Genomic DNA, 17,572 nt, shown 5'->3' with positions numbered 1-17,572 from the left:
GTTTGGTTCAAAATATTTCGATTTTCCTGATTTAACTCTAAAAGTTTACAAATTTTGACCGATATGATCTTTACAAAACCACAAATTAGTCCTTACTCATAGTAGAGTGTAAGGCAGGTTTGGGTATAGCAGGACGCATCCTACCATAGGTCCACTACAGCTGACAAAAGCTTCAATCTTTTAACAAAAATTTTACTGTGAAAATGACGTTTAATAGTTACAATTAACAGTAAAAATAATATGTGTTAGTCATGTTCCTAAAATTGGTCAATATTTGTAAATTGTTTAGGACTAAATGGAGAACACCGAAACATTTGAAATCAAATCGAAAAATTAATGTGTCAAACATTCGAAACTAAACATGTTCTCTCCCTTATTAAATTTTAACAATGAAATTGACGAAATGATCAACTCGAACAAATTTGGAAACGTTTAGATATAATCGAAAACCTCAAAATATTTGAGGAGATAAAAAAATATCAAATATACGGATCTGAATTGGGCCTTCCCCAACGACAAGGAGCATGAATCGGGAAATAGTTTCCTCAACAAAGTACTAAATCGCTGGATTTTTCATTAACCACCATTGGTCCTGTGCCCCCACGAAATCCGACATCCATTCACGAGATACGAGGAAACAGTGTCCAAATGTTCCACAGGAATCACAGCATGTGGGCATGATGGTTGTTGCACAAATGGAAAAACTTGATACCATAAATTATATCCCTCTTATCTAAAATAAATAAATTATATCTCTATTCATCTTATACGGTAGGTATCGTTTGTTCAATAGATGAAAATAGGATTAGTCACGAATTTGTATTCATTTCAAGTTGATCTCATTTTTTCATTAATTTAATTTCATCTCATGACTCGTGATGACAATGTATATGGATTGAATGAGGCGTCACACTTAGCTCATGTGATAAAGGTATGATTTACTTGATGTGAATGAAATTTTACAAATATAGTCATTTTTCTTACAATTGTTTGCAATTAATTAACTATCTCGTATAAGATTTATAAAATTTGAGTTACGCACTCACAGATAGTTGTGATATTTAGTAAAATATCAAACATTTGAATTTTGATCTTATACTATCCATGTTATTGTATTAGGTCTCACAAAACCGCAACAAATATTTAAAAGATCATCTCCAAATACATAATTCTCATGTTTTAAGTGGAAACGATCCATACATTTGATGATGGTATCTTTTGTGATGGATTGAAAACTACTTAAGTGATTTATATACGATTATGGTCCTCGAAGCACGACGAATAATACATAAAATACCATAAACATATTTTAGATTTCTCTCTTGTACACGTTTCAAGCAAGAATAAGGTGGTCGATTTTTCAGAAGATCCATAGCTTTTCAATTTGATTACTGTTATATATGTGTATGTATATATACTTTAAAAAAATAAATGATAAGGAATCTGCATGCTTTATTTTTATTTTTTTAATAAAAAATTATAAAGTACCGCCAATCCCTACAAAATATTTTCGGCCCTAAACAATTTTATAACATTCATTTCCATCATAATTTTTTAAGTGGGGTCGGACCATTATGGCCCCTAGTCTTATTCCAATTTTAAAAGTTATTTTCTGTAAAATTTATGGAATATTATGTCAACATCACGTTCAAATTTTTACAACTTTAATTTAAAAATAATACAACAAAAATCCATTCATGTCCTCCTTATTTTGAAATTACCTTGATGTTATAATAAACATGTGAGATCTAAAATCCATCGTTTTCCAAAAATTATAACTTATGATAATAATATAACTCAAATATTTTAAATTACAGAAAAAACCACATACTACATGTTGATGACTCTTAATTTGCACTACAAATTTAAAGTAGATAATAGATTCTATCTATATATATTATTATATAAAATAAATTAAAATTTCATTGTTTATGGTCGTTTTCCGCGTTGTTTGGTAGATGATAAAACTCAGCAAAACGACAAATCAACAAATAGAATGGGGTCCTTTCCAAACATAGGCCCAATTTCATTTGGGCCCTGAGGAAAGTAGAGCTTCATCACTCAATTCCGCTAAAAATTGTTCTTATCTCTGACAAAGTAAGCGACGGGTGGGCCCGGCCCATTGTATTCTAACTCCGTAGGATGCCAGACACGTCGAAGGCCCAGTCGGTGTCGATGGGCCCTGAGTGGGCCCAAGACGAGCGGTGTAAGCTTCTGCCGAGTTGCGTGCGATAATTTGGCGAAGGCCGAATCTTAGGCCGACACGTGTACGGTGGATCCCGAGCCATATGCAGGTCCGACACGTGGCGCAGATCGAACTCATCACATCTTTAACTTTTTATGTCGTTTTAACATTTTATGGAATTTGATTTGGTGTCACTGATTCGATGGAGGACGGAAAGCAATTCCATTGCCCCAATTTTTTTTGTTTTTATTATTTAATTTGTTGAAGCACCATTTTGTTTTCACGTGCCTTATATTTAGATTATAATATTTTTAAATATGTATAGGCATAAGATGGATTCGACCGTCGACACACGTGATACATGTCGTTCGTATAAAAAAATATAAAATATTTTGATTACAGAGTAATTTTTGAATTTGAAAAGAAAAACTTTGTCGACATACCAAAAGTTGGTTATTCGGATGTAATCAAAAAAATTTCCTTAACGATTTCGCGTGCTCGGGTATCTTCCAACGTGGTGTCAGTTTACATTACAACCATCATCACTAAACAAGACAAGAGTTCCATCTACTACATTCAATAAGTCGGATATGTACCCACGGTAGATAATCAATTATACATTGGTTATTATTGTATGTATTAGTTTTTCTATTAATGATATTTATGCCACAGAATATCTTCTATTTTGTTCGTTGACTCTGCAGCTGATCGTGACTTTCGGGATATATTTATAGCCTAGCTTTCACCTTCTAGTCCAGATCAGGATGTTGAAAGCGCTACATTCGCGTCTCAGTGTCTGTTTGGATTTTTCCTAGCTAGAGTCGTGAATTTTGCTGTCCTTTTGCTGCGCAGGATGACTTCTGCTTATGATTTGTTAGTTGTCACTGATATTTTGTTTATTTTCACTCAGTTCCTAGGGTTGTCTTGGTTTGATACCCTAGTTGTTTGGATGTGACTTTTATATTGTGTGACCTTTTAAGAAGGTCTTGGCCTAATCCCCTCATCCTTTATGATTTCCTTGTATTGCTTATTTATGTTTATATACAGGTAGGGGTCTGCATAACCCCAGCTTTCAACGGTGTTTTCTTTTTTTTAAAAAAAACATTTGATCTTTTGAGATATCTCGAATAATGATAACATAAATCGATTTATTAGTCATACCAAACCGTCAATATATCTAGGTACGTGCTTCAGATGAGGTCGAAGAGACTATCTCCTCAAGTCCCATCTCAAATGGCCACATGGATCCCTATACTTGGCTCATGTACTTGCATTGCTTCCATCTCCTTTAATTTTCAACGTAAATGATATTCTTATCAATTTTTTTTATTAAATATTAAATGATGAGAACCTTAAAATGTACCATAAATTAAGTTTATCTACTCGTGTCTTGAGATATAATTAATTAACCATTTAAAATCTATTTTAAATACTAAAATATTTTGCATGTGTCCCTACTTAATTGGAAATATTTTCATGTTAGAAAATGACTCCTTTGAAAATATTAAAAATCAATAAAGCATAACATAAATTTGACTATAGTATTAATTTTAAAATATAATATACAAGCCGACAATTTATCAAAAGGGCTTATTAAGACAAGAAGAAAATAACAGATTGTAATTATCATCACAGTGAAATATTCATGAAATAAAAACCATGTGCTAAATTAAAGAGTTGCATGTTTTTACCAAAACCCTGTGAATATTGAAAATGTGTGTGTTCACTTTTATGAAAATTAAATAGGATTTAAGTTCTCGATATTTTATAAGAATTGCACTATTTACTCAGGTTAACGTGATTTTTTGAATATATGTTCGTGTTGCGGCTAAAAAATCAACGTTAAACACAATGGCGAACAATGAGTTGAGAATTCCCAAGCAAGAAATTGTAGAATCTTACTCGAAGTTCCATACTTTCTTACTCAACCTTGTTGTTTGAATTTGGAAAATGATATTTCAATGGTGTATGAATTTAGAAAAGATGATCGAGAATAGAAAAAATTGCTTTTTTGGTCCGGTATGTTTGTCACTTTGCGATTTCAGTCCTTTATATTTTCAAATTTCAATTTTAGTCCGCTATATTTTTTTTTTTGCAATTTTAGTCCTTTTTCCGACGTGGCGCTGACGTGGCACCGATTCAGTGCTAATGTGGAGCTGACATCTACAGTGTCACGTAAGCATTTTCGAATAAAAATAACCAAAATTGCTAAAAATCAGAACATGTAGGACTAAAACTGAAATATGAAAACATAGAGGACCAAAATCGCAAAGTGACAAACATACATGACCAAATTTGCAGTTTTCCCTCGAGAATAAAATATTATTTCTATACATTCAGCTTAATATTATTTGAGTTTCTAGCCGCAACATGTGCGTATGTCCAAAAAATTCGTAATAATAAGGGAAAGTCGTGAATTTTTTTATAAAATTAAAATTTGACACTATTTAAGTTTCATATGATGAAGTGTGTTTTTCAATATTTTACGACGACTTTGAATACAAATAAATCCTTAAATTAAAGGTAATTTACAATGCTATATTTTTTTAAAATCCATTTGTACATTTGACACTGATTTTACGCTGGATTATTTTAAAATATAAAGTTCTAAAAGATCGTTAATTTCATACAAAACGTTATATATCTTTTCGGTTTTTCACACGAGTCTCAAAACAAATAATTTATTGAAAAATACTGTATCCTTCTCAATTATATGAGTTTTTTTCTCAAATATATATTTTAATTTTTTACATTTAATTGGTAATTTTTTTAACTAATATATCATTCTTAATCTTAAAAAACTGTAATAAATTTTTAAATGAATTACATAAGGATAAATAACACATTTGTACAATAAATTTTTAAATGAATTACATAAGGATAAATAACACATTTGTTTGTTAAATTTGTTTTTTAACAATTGTTTTAATTTATGTGAGAAATTTATAAATTTGAGATGGAAGGAGTGGTTTAATCGCTGAGAAGCAAAAGTCATCATCTGATTGAGCCAAAAAGTCTTTGAATATGGCACAAAGTTGAAGTAACCCCATGAATAAAAAATTAATTTGGCGAATAACCTCCACCCTCCCCCTATTTTTATTATATTATTTGTAGGATTTTGAATTGTACCACGTCATTGTATTATTTTTTAATTAATTTATTATTTATTTATTATAGCTGTTGTATATTATCCACCACATCTTTTTCAATCTTCTAGAAGCCATCAAAGAAGCATGATTTGAATATAACCATTTATAATCCTAAAAAATAAAGAATTTAAGTAAATTCTTGACATATAAATGATTATCCCCCAAAAAATCCTTGATATTTGATATTTGATATTTCCAGATTTTATAAGCTTATATATATATATATATATATATATATATATATATTTAAAATTGGGAAATATGAAATATCAATATTTTTGGGGGGATAATCATTTATATATCAACAATTTACTTAATTACTAAATTTTATATATACACACACTAAGAATATCATTAAAACATCAATCATACAAATAAATTATTAAAAGTGTTAATGTATTTCGATTTAGTCTGATCAGTGTAGAATTTGAGTTTTGAAAGGCTAGCCGATGGAGGCGAGCACAATGAATTGATGCACTTAAAGCTTAATATTGATATATTTATTTATTGATACTAGCGATAGAAGTACACACAATTATAATGTGTGTACAATATAATATATGATATTTTATGATTTTTTATTTATGAAATAATATATTATTTAATAGTTAAAAATTATTTATTGGGAATATAATATATTCAAAAAGGTAGAAGGAAAAAATGGAGAAAATTGTGGATTAAAAAAATAAAATTGTAAGATATTTTTGGTATGTCAAAAAACAGTTATTTAAAGGTTCTCAACCTTTATATAATAGTATAGTATAGATAAATGATAGATTAACACGGATTCTAAAAATAAGAGAGAGACATAATATATAATCTAAAATAATGTCATAAACAAATATTAATAAATCTAAGGCTATCCAAATAAAATATAAAATTCATGTTTTGAATCAATACATAATCAATTGAATATTTCTCAACTCGCAGTTTTGGAAGCGAAAATATTGATTGCAAAATCAGTGTTCTCAACCAATTTTTTCTTAATCAATATCATAGCCAAATTATTTAATCTTTTTTATAACATATTGACCGGATATAAATTTCGAGCAACTTCAACTTGAAAAAACTATTTTCGGCAATTACAACTTTTGATGGATCACAAAAATTATTCAGCTAACTATCGAAAAATATCCTGGAACAGACAATAGATATAAATCGAGTGATAGCGAGTTTGATTTTCTTAGAATAGTGGAGGTTTTTTTTTTTTTTTTTTTTGCAAAAACTTTTGATCTCTCTTCGAAATTGATTATTTTGTTGAATGTATATGATTGTTATAAAAGATAATGGATAGTGAGACTTCAAATTTTTATCTTTGGCTGCTGCTTATTAATTATTATTTATGGAATAAGTTCATGAATAATTAACTATTAGCAATTGAGGCACATCCAATGTGTGTGCGACGTAATACATGAATATAATTGAAAAGGGGTGAAAAATAAAAAAAAAGTGTAAATTGAAAATAATATAAATAACATGGGTGAGTGAAGTGGTATTTTTGAATTAAAAAAATCCAAACCAAGACACCAAAATAGTTTTTTTAAAGCTCTCAGTCTTAATAAGATAGTAAAACTATATGCAATATAGTTTGGACATAAAACTATAATATGTTTTTCCACTCAACTCAACATGTTACACAATATTTTTGCATAAAATACTACAAAAACGGATACTTTTGAAGTAAATAAAAATAGTTTTGATATAAAAAAAATATTTTTTTATTTATCAAATCGAATCGAAGATCTATCATACGAAATTATACAAACTGTTTCATATGAATTTTTGTGACGTAATCAATGACAGAAATATAGTACTAAAGTATATATATACTACTTGATTGTATACCCTCTGGATGAATGAAAAACAAATATAATCTATATACCAGAGACAAAGGATATATACTTGAATAATAACGCGGGGTCGTAAAGCTTTTGTTTACATTCTCCGAGGCGAGGGAGCTAAAATGGGAACCATCATAGAAATAATTTCGATTTTTTAAAGTAATTTAATATTTAATTCTTGCGGAAGTTTTTTCTTTCACTATAATAATTTTATTTTATCACTACAAAAAAAAAAATGTATTCAATTTCGACTTTCGTGCACCACTGACACTACCGTATTTTGATCCTATTTTACGCAAATCAATTCTATTTGGTTCAACATTATCATCTATATTAATCACATGCAATTATAAAAAAACACAAAGATGAATTGAATTTTCCAAGAAAAACGATATTAAGTATATAAAAACTCTGGCAAAACAGTCTAACAATTTAATTCGGTGAAAATATCCTATCTAATATATCCATAAAAAAATTATTTTTTATTATAAAAATAAATAAAATTGATCCGTCTTACGGATAAAAATTCATGAGACCGACTTACAAAAACATCCTCTGTTAAGCATAGGGAAATTGTGGAGATTAAGTTTCACGAACAAGTTCTTTAAAATGATGTTGGTTTTTTTAAGTAATTTTTTTTTTCTAAATAGAGGTGTTTTTTTTATGTTTTAGAAATTAAAACTTCATAGAAACACATTTTTGTTCTTGAAACACACTTTAAAATCTTTTATATAAATAAAAAAAGACTTTTACCAAAATATTTTATAAAGTACTAATCTAAATAAAACTAATATTTTTTTGTTAAATATACATATTATAATCTATACATATTGATTTATACCTCGTCATACATCTTTTACCGTCAAATCCACGTCCAAAACCACAAAACCGTACCCCACAAATATATATTGATCGCGAATTGAATGGATATTTTTTTTTACTTTTTTTTGGCTATGCATAACATTCTACCAGAGAAAACATTGATTTCTTCCATCAAAAGTGGGCAAAAGACATAAGCTCTATAGGCTCCAAATACCCCATATGGTCTTGGAGAGTACCTAAAATATTTATTATTGATTCTACACATATTTTACAAAAACATCCACAGAACACACTAACATATGGTTTTTGCCTAAATCCCATTCAAAATGTACCAAATTTGAGCTCAATATGACCAGAACCAAGTCCCTTGATCTTGAATAGGGAACCCCAAATTGCAAGAATTTGGCTGCAAATCATCACACCATTCGGTTTCAAGTTTTGGGAAGCATGAAGCAGACGGCATCCCTCTGCCCAGGCTGTCATCTTCGTCTTGAGAGAAATCGGAATGTTCCGTCTCGAAAAAGACGTGGGAAGAATCCGCTGGCTCCAACATTGCCGCCGAATGGTTTCCATCGGGGCTGTCCGAATCGAAAACGTCGCTCTTCGCGGAGCTAGCGGCTTCCGGGGTTACGTTTGATGCAGCAGCATTTGTAGTGAGGATCAGCGGCTTCTTTGGTTCGGCATTTGATGGAACAGTGGGATGATCATATGGTTCTTTCTTGGGCTTCTTCCTAGACTTCTCACTCAGCAATCGAACCTGTGGTAACCAAAAGGAAATCTTGTGAGAAACAATTGAGTCATAACAATCGAGTCACCATTTAGTTCGATAAACGAGGTAACGATTATACATAATGATGCATAGCCAATATGAATCAAGAACGTGCTTGAATGTTATTACGATACCTCGTTTCTTAAGTTCTCGTTTTCTTGGTAAAGGGAGTCACAATCTGCCTTCAATCTGTCATAGCTTGCTTTCAAAATGTCGAATTCCTTCTCGAGATGCTTGGTTTTGCACCGGGCTCGTCGATTTTGGTACCATATAGCGACTTGTCTTGGCTGCAGACCAAGATCTTTAGCCAGCTGAACCTTCCTCTCTGGTTCAAGCTTGTTTTCAACCTCGAAACTCTGCTCAAGAAGCCGGACTTGTTCCGGCGAAAGCCGCCTCTTTTTCTCCGGTTGGCGGAAGCATTCGTCAGAATCTTGATTCTCATCCTCGGTAACAATGTTTTCAGCTCTTATATCTTCGAAGTTCATCATTGAAGTAGATCCTAAAACAAGCAAAACCGAAATCTTATCACAATAGTTTTTACTTGGAATTTAGAAGATGGGTCGGTCAATCTCCTAAATTCATTGGATTCTACATACGCAGAGTTGAGGGGAAATTTTCAAATCAAAAGTCACTTTACCACAACACCAACACAAGAAATCAAAGGGTTAAAGGCATCAAATAAAGCAAGAGACTGACTGGTTTCCAAAAAGTCCCCTTTTTCCACTGCAAGGGACACCACCAAAAGCATCCAAGATTTTGAAATTTGGGACACTCAACACGGCAGAGAAAAAAAAAAGATTCACGAATAGAGTGAACAAAAACAAATCCAAATCCAAATCACGAAAAATGGGATCTCTTTAGATCGTTAATCAAAGAAAATCAGGTCCAATAAACAAACATTTACACACCATTTTAGCCAAGCATTGGGGCGAACACCAGCAAATTACAGAGTATACATAAGAGGGAAAAAAATCCGTACGAACATAGCAAAAGATCAAAGCAAGAAACCAAGAAAACCCCATGAAGAACGAACACAAAAAAAAATCCAAAGTTGTCTCTTTTTTCACTTGAAAATCAAATTACCATGAAAAGGGTGGGAAGAATTCGGAACCCAGAGAGAATCAAGAACATCAGAAGTGCAAGGGATCATTTCATTCCTCAGCAAAACATTAGCCACGCGGGAATCATCATAAACCCCGCCACTCTCCATGTTTTTTTCTTACTAAAAAGATGGGATTTTTTAGCTGTAAAATTCAAAGAAACACTGAATTTCTTGCTCGGAGAAAGAAGTGCGAATTCCGAAAAACAAATTTAAGACTTGTGACGAAAGTAAGTGGTGTTGAGGATAATGGTGATGTGGGAAGAGTAAGAGTAACGAGGGCTCAAACCCATTACTGTGCCGAATCAGAGCTGAAATTTACAGAAAACTATGCGCAAGAAAAAGAGAGAGGAGAGAGAGAGAGATCAGAGATGTATGGGAAGAAGAGCTTCGAGGGGGAATATAACAAGTCGATTCTTTCCAATTATGTATGTGAAGTTACTAATTTACCCTTTCTTTTCTTTTTTTTGAATTTTTTTTTTTATAGATTTTCGTTTATTATCGATAATGTATACAATCCTTTTTTATCCAAAAACTTGAAAAAAAAATAATAATACAAAATTGGTCCGCAAATAGGTCTGATTTTTTTTTTGGAAATAAAACTAAGAACTTTTCATTAAACTGATTCGGAAACAATAACTTCATAAATGACATAAGGCAAAGAAGAAACTCGGTATTTTAAACCAGACATAGAACCAACTGTTCGAGCGAGCGCATGAGTAGTATGATTAGTTGATTGACTAGCAAAAACAAAAGAACATGACAAAATATCAAAAGCGTGTTTTTACAATCATCTATAATCAATTTTAAACAAGAATAGTCTTTAACATGATTGTTTAAAAGCAATTATGACCAAACGCGCATCGGATTCAATAATGATATATGAGACATAAAACTCTTTGATCCAATTGAGAGCATCTCGAATGCATAAAACCTTTGTTGTAGTTGTAGAGGGATAAAATTCATCTGGAAAGCTGCCAGGAGAAGCTGCTACAACAGAGCCAAAGAGAATCTCTAATAATGCATCCAAAGCCGGTGTGAAAAAGGATTATTAAAAATTGCAGCATCAACGTTGCATTTCTGAAAATTATCAAGGGGTGCACTCCATCTTGGGGTGGCTTGTTGTTGATGACTTAAAATAGGATTGATAGAAACAATATGAACATCTTGCCATGGCTGTCGAAGATCCATGTCCGATTGAATTATGAAAGCTGCCGCATCCAAATTTCTAATATTTTTTTCAGAAAATTTTTTATGAGATTGTCTCATGAATCAATCTTGTGAAATATATATCATATCTGATCCGATTCATAAAAATTATTATTTTTTATATTAAAAATATTACTTTTTAATCCAAAGTATGAGCCGAATAAAAGTTAATGACGGATAATAAAAAAAATCCCTCGAACTTCTCGATGGGCTTATCAAACATATTGGTAGTTTGTTAATGACATATTTGCAATTTATAGAACGAACGATCAATTGAAAGATCTAAAGTTGTGACGAATGAATTATGATTAATTCTACTTGTCAAAATGTTAATGAATGAAATAAAATAAATATAGTATAGAATACTATGAACGGTGCAATCAACGATTTCAACTAGGACACGAATTTAATAATGTTTTTTGTCGACACAATGAAATTAATTTGCTATATTTTACCCCCGAAAATTTAATTTAATCTTAAGAAGTAAGTACATAGAAGTTGACTTTGGCCTATGATTTTAATTATCTCCCTGTGTTTACATAAATTAAAACGCACGTTTTTAGCCCTAGGATTATTATATTATTATATATCAACTTTAGACATTGACCATAAATACCATACATTATAACAAATTCAAGTGAGAAAATTTCATCAATATTCGGTCTATAGCTCATGTGATATCAAATTTATGATGACACATTAAGTTTGAATTTCAATTGTAATAAATCCCCCTCTAAACTTAAAAAAAAAAAAAAAAACCGAGGATGATGAAAAAATAGACATCAATAATTAAATTTGAAGGATCAAATGTTCGCAAGCTTTATCAGAAGATATAGTCTGTGTAACTCAAATCTTTTAAATTATAAAAGAATTTTAACAACACGTTTTCATCGCTATTAGCTAGCAAGTGCAATTATTGTATCTCAACTATTTATATATATAATTTTTATAATTCCTAAAATTTAAATTTTATAAGAAAATTCAAAAATCTTGAGTTCGACCCTATATTTCATTATTTCTCACCTATCCAAAATGTCGTACAATATTAAATGGTTATTTAATTCTAACTAAAAATAATGAATTTGAGGGGTGCAATAAGTAAATTCATAGGTAGGAGGAATTAAAAATGAGAAGGATGATGTGCGAAAACTACAAACACAACGTTCCAATCAATCACTATCCTTAGGTGTCTCTCCAATTTTAAATAGCATCAAAATTCAATGGATGTATAGAGATATATTGTGCTATCAACCGTACACCAAAAATAAATATATAATAATATACTCAAAAAATAAAATAAAATAAACATATCATTATTTTTTAAATGTTTTTTGCCTTTAAATTTTGTATTATATACTGAAAATTTATCTTTCTGAATATATCCTACAAATTTTATGGACCCACGTCCCACTACTAAATTAATAGATCCAAAATATATATAGTAGTAGTCTATTAAAAAAAATAATATCGTAGCATGATAGGAAATGTCGACATCTTTTTATTAAACTCAAAAAAATTAAATGTGTATTTTTGATGAAATGCTCTCATATATATTTATTATTGTTGACGAGTTGATTCTATCTATATAAAATAAAAATTAATTTTTTTGACATAAAAGATAATAGTTTTTCGTGGGTCGGGTTGATAAAAGACTATTTCATAAAATTTATATGTTAAACTATTTAGTTTGTGTGAAAAATTGATTGCATGATTTGTTTTCTTGAAATTATAGTTAATTTGCATCCAAAGACAACTCTCACTAGTTTTAAATTAATTATTTGGCACACACGTTAAACATATATTTTTTTTTACTTTACATATACGTTTTTATTATGAAATTACACATTTAATAATGAGCAACGTAATCAAATCGAGAGGCGTACATGTCAAGATAATATGTGATTCAAATATTTAATGTAATATGAATGCTACGAAAGGGTGAGAGTAAGAGGGGACTTGTGAATAGATGTTGTGGAATCTATTAGTAAATAAATAAATTTTATTTATTTATATCATATACTTTTTTTGAAAAAAAAAAAACTCATTTGTTGTTTTAAGAGCAAGAGAGTAGCTTTTTCGTACAAGTATGTTGTACAGTGTTTTTCCAGTATGATTAATTGTCTAACATAATTTATAAATTATTGTCATAATATAGAATTTATTTGGTTTACACAGTATATCAAATGATAATGACCACAAATTTTCATGTTATCCAAAAAAATTTCTACAATAAAAGTGTAAAACATTCATAAAATATGGGTAAAATTATAATCTTCTTTTAAAACTTACTGAGTTACTATTACAATAACTTCTTTGATACGTACGAAAAACACACATAAAATTAAATACATGAAATGTAAGGAGTATTAAATATGAAAATTAAATTACATATATGAGATGAAAAAGTGATATATACACATATTTGAGGGGTAAAAAAGCACTGACCACGGAAATAGTATTTTTTTTTCAAATCGTGTAAGCTCCCAATATTTTTGACAAAATCAAAGTTGTGCTTTCTAAAATTGGGTACACTTTATATTCATGTTTCCCAATGCGAGGGGAGACTCGGAATAAAAATAAAATAAAATAAAATGGAATCCCTGTCTTATTTTCAGTGAAGACGTGTTTTCATTGGCCAATATTTATTTTATTTTGCTTCTCAAAAATAAATATTAGGAACTGACTGCAAAATTGATTCTCTGATGTTTGCAGATTTTTTAGGTAAAAACAACAGCACGCATGTCTCCTAGGTAATTGAAATGCCTTCCCCCAACAAATAAATAAAATTAAATAAAAAATACCAAAAATTGGTCGTCTCAATCCCCAGGGCTGAAATAGCCTTTTCGTGGAATAAAAATTATTTATATTAACATAAAAAATAGTATTTTACATTAATAATTGAATTTGTTTAGAAATCCGTGCAATAAAATCGATATTTAAGATAGTCTTAACATTGTTTTGTGCTATGTTATAAAGATGAATTTTTTCGACCCTCCAAATTTAGAAACCCTTGACTTGTATCCTTTACAGGGGTTTTATCATTTTTATGAATAAAAAGTTGTATGAAATTGTTAATTTAATGTACGAGGTCAAGTACTTTTTCAACCTTGTTAGAGTAATTAATTTTATTTTTAATAGATTCACATAATATTTTAATAATTTTTTATTATTATATATTACTTATAATTATCATATAATGTAAAAAATAAATATCTCATTCTTTTCGAAAAATGGTGCTATAATCACATGCGATTATATGACTATGGATGACAATACGTTGGATCTAAATCCGACACCACATTAAAACTGACCCGACGGGACGGGTCTAAACTCGATCAAACGGATCCACATGCGGGTCCGAGGTGGGTCTGGGATTTGGCCGGATCCGCCCCACAAAAAATATGTATATTAATATATAAATATAAAATATATATGTATATATATTAATAATATATAATTAAATTTTTTTATATTAATAATCAATACTTTATTCATAATTTGAATTTATAATATTTTTGGATTGAAATGATTTTAATATATCATGATATTTTAATATAGAAATATATTATTATAATTTTTTTGTTATTAATTATTAATTAAATAAAAAATGATACATTTTAACTTATGAGAATATTTTTTGTCATAAATATTATTAATATAAATTTTAAAAATAAATTTAATGATGATTTGTTAATTTTTTAACTTATTTAATAAAATTTAAATTATACAAAATTTGACGGATCCAACGGATCCAACCCGAATTAGACCCGCTGAGTTCACGGAACGGGGCAGGACGTGTCCAAGGAAAGGCGGAGCAGGTCCCGGGTTTATCCAAACCCGCCCTGAACCCACCCAGTTGCCATCTTATATATGACAACCTCTAGTCTCTGTCGTGTAGGTAGCTAGAGTTCCTCATGGTTGTGTTCTTAGGGCATTTACAATGTCATTCTTTATTTTAGAGTATTCTATTATCCAAAATAAAGTATTAAATTTTTTATTTCAAAAATCTTCTCCAACTCATATTTTCTATTTTTAATAAAATTTTCTATTTTATTATTTTTAATTCTAAATTATTTAACATAAGAAAAATAATAATTATATAAATAAAATAAAATTAAAGATGACTCGATTATTTTTAAAAACAATACATGTGATTGCATATTTATTTCAAGTTAATTAATTCGATTTCAATTCGTGATCAAATATGTAATGTATTTTTTAGTCACGATCTTATTTAATTATTATTTATATTTTTTGACTTCAATATAATTTAATTATAATAAATAAATAAGAATAAAAAATTGAATACATTTAAAAAACACCAAAAAATTTAAATTAAATAAAAGGATTGAAATGAACAAAAATATATATATATATATATATATATATATATATATATATATATATGATTGAATCAAAAAATAATTCAAAAAATACAAAAGGATAAAATTGCAATATTTGAGAATGACATTTTCGTAATAAAAATCATTCTCCAAATTAACACTCCAAATCTACAGTTGGAGAATCACTGTAGCCATCTCTATTTTGGATCTCCAAAATAAAATGGGTTGGAGTGAATTGGGTTCTCCATTTTGGAGATGTTCTCCAAAATGGAGAACGGATGGAGATGCCCTTAGCGGTTTACTTCGTTTACATTTCATATTTATTTTTTCAATTTAAAAATAATTTATTTTTGTCATAACTTAAATTATCTATGCAAACGAATTTTCACTTGAGTATATTACTTATTAATTATTATATAGTAAGTGTTAATATTCTCTAACAAATTAAAATACTATCTGTTTACATAAATGAAATTATAACATACGAAATTTCAAAAAATATAATACGTAGATAGTAAATTACAAATAATGTATGACGGTTATTTCTTACTCTAAGCATAGTAAAACTCGAGCTTATAAATTCTGATGAAATAATAATACGAAGTCTTCTCATTTGTTGATTCGCAACCAGTGTCTTATTGATGAATACCTTTTAACAAAATACAACATTGAATACTTTTTAAATAAACATGGCATTGAAAAATATGATCCTCTTGTTTTTCGATTAGACCTTTTGTGAGACGATCTTTATCTATAATTAAGATATATTAATTCTATCCATATTTAAAATAACAAGTCCTATCTATATTTAAAATAACAAGTGATATTTTTGAAATAAAAAATAGTACATTTTCTTGGATGACCCAAATAAGATATTCGTCTCACAATATTGATCTGTGAAACAATCTTACAGGAATTTTTGTGTTACCCTTCCTGCTTTCAAGAGTCGATTACTTTATCTAGTAGATTCTAACTTGAAAGTGGTCAGACTCATTTACCATCGCGGGTGTTCGGAATGAAAGCCTTGTTAGCAAGTTTTTCTTATACATTAAGTTGTTGTCATTTTGGATATTCCATTGAATCGACAGAGTGTGTGATTCTAGATATTCGCATGAAAGTCCGAATGACGTATACTCAGTTAAATATAGATACCTTTTGGAGACAAATAACTTAATTCCTTTGCCTTTTCAATCATCTCATACTTTGGGATCGTGGTGAAAGCTCACATGGCACCTTCAAGTTCCTCCCAAAATTTGGATCTTCATGCGGAGAGCCTCTAGATATATTATTTATATTATCGCAAATTTGTTCATGCACCACGTTTCGATTAATGATATTTCATCTTTATGCAAGTTTAATTTTGCTATTACCAGTCATTGTATCTTATTTTGTTCCTTTTGTAAAGAATATTTGGAAGCATTCTATATTTTGGAAATATCTGTTTCGTCTTCGTAAGGCACCGTTTGTTGATGTGGATCTGTGTTTTGGAGGCAATGAAACAAGATGAGTTAGATTGTTCACGATAATGGCTTGAGCAGTGTGGTATGAAATTTAAAAGAGAATGCACGAACCAACCCGAAAAATGGTAGAGATCAAAGTTGATTGGGCCATTGTCTTTCTGAAAGTTTTCGAAATGTAAAAACTATGTCTTTTGTCTCTTGTGAGACTGTTTCACGGATTCACTACAACAAATATGCTAATTAACAACACTAAAAAGACAACGGTTTTATACACAAACTGTTGTCTTTTGGCCTTCAACAACGGTTTTTACAAAAACCGTTGTCGTTGACCGTATTTTTAATAAAAACGACAACGGTGTTTAAAAATCCGTTGTCTTATATTTGTCAAAGACAACGGTAACCGTTGTCAATGAGCGCATTTTTTATGATCTACGACAATGGTTTTAATTAACCGTTGTCAATGAGATTTTTTTGAAGGTATAAGACAACAGATTGTAATCTGTTGTCGTTTTTATTTATTTATTTATTTATTTTTTTTAATATTTTAAAAAATATAATACTATTTTTAAAAATATAATATTAACCCATATAGTACTACACTACACGTCTGCCTTAAGAAGATCGAACCAGAGAAACCCAATCCCTAGCCAAACCCTTCGCCCCCTTCAACCCAGCTCACCTCCGGCGCCGATGGA

At 29.6% G+C, this 17,572-nt stretch overlaps 1 protein-coding gene across 1 annotated transcript; it reads right to left on the bottom strand.

The window, feature by feature from the left end:
• Positions 1–8,159: 8,159 nt before the first annotated feature.
• Positions 8,160–10,230, bottom strand: LOC140883040 (uncharacterized). Its single transcript, XM_073289337.1, has 3 exons — positions 9,850–10,230; positions 8,901–9,265; positions 8,160–8,754 (listed from the first exon to the last, which is right to left on the bottom strand). Exons 1-3 carry the CDS (start codon positions 9,974–9,976, stop codon positions 8,341–8,343), a joined length of 906 nt encoding a protein of 301 aa, XP_073145438.1. The 5' UTR covers positions 9,977–10,230; the 3' UTR covers positions 8,160–8,340.
• Positions 10,231–17,572: the final 7,342 nt, after the last annotated feature.

The sequence above is a fragment of the Henckelia pumila genome, chromosome 2, assembly GCF_033568475.1.
Source record: "Henckelia pumila isolate YLH828 chromosome 2, ASM3356847v2, whole genome shotgun sequence".
Lineage (NCBI taxonomy): Eukaryota > Viridiplantae > Streptophyta > Magnoliopsida > Lamiales > Gesneriaceae > Henckelia > Henckelia pumila.
Note: the sequence above shows the minus strand (reverse complement) of the source record. Positions and strands in the feature narration are given on the sequence as shown.

What these genes read in the sequence shown, in the direction of transcription:
- LOC140883040 (XM_073289337.1), bottom strand. Translation starts at nt 9,976, where the DNA reads ATGGAGAGTGGCGGGGTTTATGATGATTCCCGCGTGGCTAATGTTTTG. An exon ending in TTCTTCCCACCCTTTTCATG is followed by an intron (nt 9,266 to 9,849) that starts GTAATTTGATTT and finishes TGCTTGTTTTAG; the next exon opens with GATCTACTTCAATGATGAAC. An exon ending in ACGAGAACTTAAGAAACGAG is followed by an intron (nt 8,755 to 8,900) that starts GTATCGTAATAA and finishes TGGTTACCACAG; the next exon opens with GTTCGATTGCTGAGTGAGAA.